Source organism: Chelonoidis abingdonii, chromosome 25 (assembly GCF_003597395.2).
Source record: "Chelonoidis abingdonii isolate Lonesome George chromosome 25, CheloAbing_2.0, whole genome shotgun sequence".
Taxonomy (NCBI): Eukaryota; Metazoa; Chordata; order Testudines; family Testudinidae; genus Chelonoidis; species Chelonoidis abingdonii.
In genome coordinates, this window is record NC_133793.1 from 17,952,482 (window position 1) to 17,958,389 (window position 5,908).

At 39.9% G+C, this 5,908-nt stretch overlaps 1 protein-coding gene across 1 annotated transcript; it reads left to right on the top strand.

Annotated features, from left to right (window-relative positions):
• Nucleotides 1-4,371: 4,371 nt before the first annotated feature.
• On the top strand, nucleotides 4,372-5,593 carry LOC116828580 (olfactory receptor 10C1-like). Its single transcript, XM_032786909.2, has one exon. The coding sequence runs from the start codon at nucleotides 4,521-4,523 to the stop codon at nucleotides 5,451-5,453; it is 933 nt and encodes a 310-aa protein (XP_032642800.1). The 5' UTR covers nucleotides 4,372-4,520; the 3' UTR covers nucleotides 5,454-5,593.
• Nucleotides 5,594-5,908: the final 315 nt, after the last annotated feature.

A 5,908-nucleotide genomic window follows, 5' to 3' on the forward strand; every position in this document is an offset into this window, starting at 1 on the left:
TCAGCAGGCTTATTTTAGCAAAATGTCGCGGAAGTTAAGAGAGGTTTTAAGAATACAGAGCAAGCTTAGCTTAAGGTCGGGTGCTGGGAAACAGAGCAGCAGCTAAATATAATATAAAAGTTAAGATTTCACAGAGGTATCTTACCAGCCAAATGAAGCGCAGAGTAACAGGCAAGATATCAAAGCTAGGTAGCGTCTCTAATAATCAGCGAGATCTCAATCAGGCAGCATTCATTTCTCGGGGGGCGGTAAAAAATGGGTATGCTCAAATAAAACGAGGCGGAGAAGACCCCCAGACCTGGCTGATGACAGGCAGCATGCAGAAACTTTCGGTTGATCAGAAATATCTGGTTTTAAGGCAAATTAGCAGTCTCCCACCATACTTCGATTGTCCAGGCAGGGGAAGAGAAAAAAAAAACAGGGTGAACAAGAGAATGTAGCAGAGTCTTTCCTTCTTTTTTCATAGACCATGTGCAATAGTGACTCAAAAGCAACATGAGCCATATGAACTCCATCCAGGACCTTAAAAAACAAGAGTCTTGCGACTGACATGTCTACCTACACCGAGCCCAGGTTTAACAAGGGATAACAGATAACCTTGAACAGCATGTGGCCCTAATTAACGACAAGTGCCACCCTTGGAAGGCAATGGCTCTTTGAAACAACCTTTAAGGGTCCCTTGAGCAACGGCATGCCCTCTAACAGCTCTAACAGCCAGAGGGGCAGCCACAGAGGAAACAATAATGAGAGGGCTGCGTAAAGAAACAAAATGAATAGGGGAAGCGTAACAGACAAACTAATGCCTTAATATAATATTGATATAATAGGCATCACAGAAACTTGGTGGAATGAGGATAATCAATGGGACACAGTAATACCAGGGTAAAAAATATATTGGAAGGAGAGAACAGGTTGTGCTGGTCGGGGAATGGCACTAAATGTGAAAGAAAGCATAGTGTCAAATGACATAAAAATCTTAAATGAACCAAACTATACCATAGAATCTCTATGAATAGAAATTCCAAGCTTAAATAATAAGAATATGACAGTAGGGATAAACCACTGAACACCTGGCCAGGATGGTGATAGTGACTGTGGAATGCTCAGGGAGATTAGAGAGGCTATAAAAACAAAAATAAAAAAAACCCTCAATAATAATGGGGGATTTCAGCTATCTCCATGTTGACTGGGTACATGTCACCTCAGAAAAGGGTGCAGGGATAAAGTTTCTTTTGACACTTTAAATGACTGCTTCCTGGAGCAGTTCAGCCTGGAACCCAGAAGAGGAGAGGCAGTTCTTGATTTAGTCCTTAGTGAAGCACAGGTTCTGCTCCAAGAGGTAAACATAGCTGAACTGCTTTGTAATAGTGACCATAACATATTAAAATTTAACATCCCTGTGAGGAGGTGGGGGGAGCACCACAGCAGCCCACCATGGTAGCATTTAATTTCAGAAGAAGGAATTACACAAAAATGAGGAAGTTAGTTAAACAGAAATTAACAGGTGAAATCCCTGCAAACTGCATGGAAACTTTTTAAAGACACCATCATAGAGGCTTAAATTAAACGTATACCCCAAATTAATGAACATAGTAAGAGGACCAAAAAAGTGCCACCGTGGCTAAACAACGAAGTAAAAGAAGCAGAGACTAAAAGGCATCCTTTAAAAAGTGAAAGTTAAATCCTACTGAGGAAAAGAGAAAGAAGCATAAACTCTGGCAAGTGAAGTGTAAAAATATAATTTGGAAGGCCAAAAAAGAATTTGAAGAACAACTAGCCAAAGATTCAAAAAGTAACAGCAAAAAAAAAAGTACATCAGAAGCCAGAAGCCTGCTAAATAACCAGTGGGGCCACTGGACGATCGCGATGTGAGAGGATCACTCAAGGACTATAAGGCCACTGTGGAGAAAATAAATGAATTCTTTGCAACAGTCTTAATGGCTGAGGATGTGAGGGATATTCTGAAACCTGAGCCATTCTTTTTAGGTGACAAATCTGAGGAACTGTCCCAGATTGAGGTTTTGGAACAAACTGATAAATTAAACAATAATAAGTCACCGGGACCAGGTGGCATTCACCCAAGAGTTCTGAAGGAACTCAAACATGAAATTGCAGAAGTACTAACTGTAGAATCTAACCTATCATCAGCTTCTGTACCAGTTTACCCAAGGATAGCTAATGTGACACCAATTTTTGAAAAAGGTTCCAGAGGTGATCCAAGCAATAATTACAGGCCAGTAAGCCTGACTTCACTACTGGGCAAATTGGTAGAAACTTTATTAAAGAAAAGAATTATCAGACACATAGATAAACACGATTTGTTGGGGAAAAGTCAACACAGCTTTTGTAAAGGGAAATCACGCCTCACCAATCTATTAGAATTCTTTGCGGGGGTCAACAAGCTTGTGGATAACAGTGATCCAGTGGATACAGTGTACTTAGATTTTCAGAAAGCCTTTGATGAGGTCCCTCCTCAAAGGCTCTTAAGAAACGTAAGCTGTCATGGGATAAGAGGGATGGTCCTCATGGACCAATAACTGGTTAAAAGACAGGAAACAAAGGGGAGAGGTAAATAGTGGTGCCCCCCAGAGGTCTGTACTGGGACCAGTGTTAGTCAACATACTCATAAATGATCTGGAAAAGGGGGTAACAGTGAGGTGGCAAAATTTGCAGATGATATAAAACTGCTCAAGAGAGTTAAGTCCAAAGCAGACTGTGAAGACTTACAAGGGGATCTCACAAAACTGATGACTGGGTAATAAAATGGCAGATGAACTGATAGTAATTGATTCACCTCCTAGTTAATCCAGATTTGCACCTGTGTGATTCCATTAATTTAAGTGGAGTTACTCCTTATTTCCACCACTATCTCTTAAAGCAGAATATGACCCAGAGGTTATCTAATTAGGTCAGTTGAGGTTATAGCCTGTGATTTTTTTCAAAGCTGCCTAGGGGATTTAGATACACAATTATTAGGTTCTGTGCATCCAAATCCTCTAATCCATGTTGAAACCTCATCCTCATTGTTTTGATGAAAGGTTGCAAAAATGAGAAATAAACATAAAACACCATTGGGGCAAGTAGTGGTGAGAGAAGGCTAATGGGAGTCAGGATTCCAGTTCTTTTCTCTATTGCTAATTTATGTATTCTTAGGGAAACCAATTAAATTTGCTAATTCATCTGAACACCTTAGCCTGTCTGTATAATGGAGAGAATAAAGCTCAACATCTCTACCTCACATTGGTGATGTGGGTCTTGATTGTGCCACCCTGACTCACATTGAAAGTAAGGTGGCTGCTGCATGTGAGTAAGTAAGAACATCTCACCTTTGTGTTTATAGAGTAGGATTCTAAAAAGTTAACTGAGATAGGCACATAACCTTCATTGTAGTAAAAGGGGATATGGGAACCTCAGTCCCTTAGGCTTCCTTGAAAATTCCAGGTATAGGATCCCCCACTGATTTCACTGAAGCTGTGCAGATTTACACCAGCTGGGAATCTGGCCCATTGATATCAATAGAGCTACGTTCATTTACACCAGCTGAAGATCTGGCCCACTGATATCAGTGGTGCTATGTCTGATTTATGCCAGCTGGGGATCTGACCCTTTGACTCCAATGAAGCAATGTTGATTCACGTCACCTGTGGATCTAGACCATTATCCTTTTTTCCCCTCCCTAAATCATTGCTGAGTTTGTGCATATCAAAAATGGGATTTCTAAGTGACTGCTGTTTAATGAAAAACAAAAATGTATTTATTTTATTCTACAGACTCAAACACTTATTTGAGAGGCTGAAGAAAGATATTAAAGCTGCAACATTGAAGAGCACTGAAGGGGAAGAGGATGAAAAGTCAGCAACATCTGACAACGTGGCTGATAGTGTGAAGTGTTCTTTAGAACATTTGTTGATCTGTTCAGATTAGCTATATACAGAGAGAGAGCTTTAGAAATCCTCTATACTCTTTATATTCTGTCTGTCCATCATTCATAGTATTTTTAATGCAACTATTAACATCTTGTCTAGGTGCACTAAACAAAATTAAGACTTGCCATGAAACACTCATCTCCCTTTGCTGTAGCAGCTGCTACTTATTTACTTACCTTCTTCTCCTTTTGTTCCTGCTGATCGTTTCTTCCTTCTTTACCCATCCTACACAATATCATCCGGTGAACTGAAAATCACTGCAGCGTATTCCTCAAACACCCACATATTGTGTGTAATGAATCATGGCACTTAGATAGAGACACCATTGTTAATAGGAGACATAAAATATTCTCATTTAGGACCAAAATCCCAAACCCTATAACTTATGGTAAAGGAGTAAGTCTGTTAGCCCTGTAGCAGGCTGCACTATTAGCTGACGACATTTACTAAAAGAAGACATGGTCATATGAATTAAACCAGTTTATTACATATAAATGGATATTATTAATAAGCAAGCATGATAGAATTAGAACACTTGATAATTCTAGGATACAGTAACCATGGGGGCCATGTAAGCAGATAGCTAGATAGATAATGTCTCTAGAGAACCACACTACTGTGAGTGGATTCATACTCTTGGGGTTTTCTGAGTTTCATGACCTACATCTTTTGTTCTTCATAGTGTTATTGTCTCTCTATATCCTCACCTTGATGGTGAACACCCTGATTATCATGATAATAAATGCCGATCGCACCCTTCAGACCCCCATGTATTTCTTCCTTACTCACTTGTCCTTCTTGGAGGTCTGCTACATGTCAGTCATCATCCCAAAGATGCTGGAGAACATGCTGGTGGAAAAGATGGGCATTTCCTTTGAGGGATGTGCTATGCAGATGTTCTTCTTTCTTTTCTTCGGCATTGCAGAGTGCTTCCTCCTGGCTGCAATGGCATTTGACCGGTATGTGGCGATATGCAACCCCTTGTGCTATATGGTCATTATGAGTAGCAGTGTTTGTAGGAAACTAGTGGTGGGATCTTATGTGTGGGGGACCATAGTGGGTCTGGTGCACACCATCATTACATTCAGCTCTCAGTTCTGTGGCTTAATTATCAACCATTTCTTCTGCGAGATCCAGCCACTCCTAGAGCTGCTCTGTGGAGACACTTTCCTGAATGAGGTTCAAGTCATTGTGATGGCTGTGTTTGCCATCATGGTCCCATTCCTACTGGTCATTTTATCTTATGTCTGCATCCTGTCCACCATCCTCAAGATGCCGTCAGCTGAGGGTCGTCTTAAAGCCTTCTCCACCTGCTCCTCACACCTAGTGGTGGTGACTCTCTTCTACGGCTCAGCAAGCTTCATGTACTTACGACCCAAGTCCACCTACTCTCCACCTGTTGACAAACTGTTATCCCTGTCCTATACCATTGTGACTCCATTTTTAAACCCCATGATCTATAGCTTGAGGAATGAGGAGGTGAAAGGAGCCATAAGGAAATTGTGGAGGAAAATGCTTTATGAATGAATATAAAGTAGAGCTGGTCAAATTTTTCTATATTCTGACATTTTGATGGCATTTTTAGTTGTAAATTATAAATTTCAATGAAAATAAATTTTAAAAAAATCATAAAAATATTTGGGATTTGGACCAACCAGAGAAGTGGTCATTCCCCCTCCCCCCATGATAGTAGTTTCATCAAACACTTTGAACTTGTAACACTTACAAAAAAATTTTAAAAACTTTAATTTAAACAAAATCCAGTGAAATAATTTTCTGCTTGCTTGTTGTTTTTTTTAACAGTTCTAATTTTTTTTAAAAAAAGGATAAACTGTCTAATAAAGCAGACTGGTTATTAGATTAGGTTTATTTGGTTCACAATGGAGTTATTCCTGATTCGAAACAGGCCCAATGGCTTCAACAAAACTGTTCCTTGTTTAAACAGATGTGAGTGAGAGGAGAATTTGGTCTGGATTTTCACC

Excerpts from the sequence above, each read along its gene's own strand:
- LOC116828580 (XM_032786909.2), top strand. The coding sequence starts at position 4,521 with ATGTCTCTAGAGAACCACACTACTGTGAGTGGATTCATACTCTTGGGG.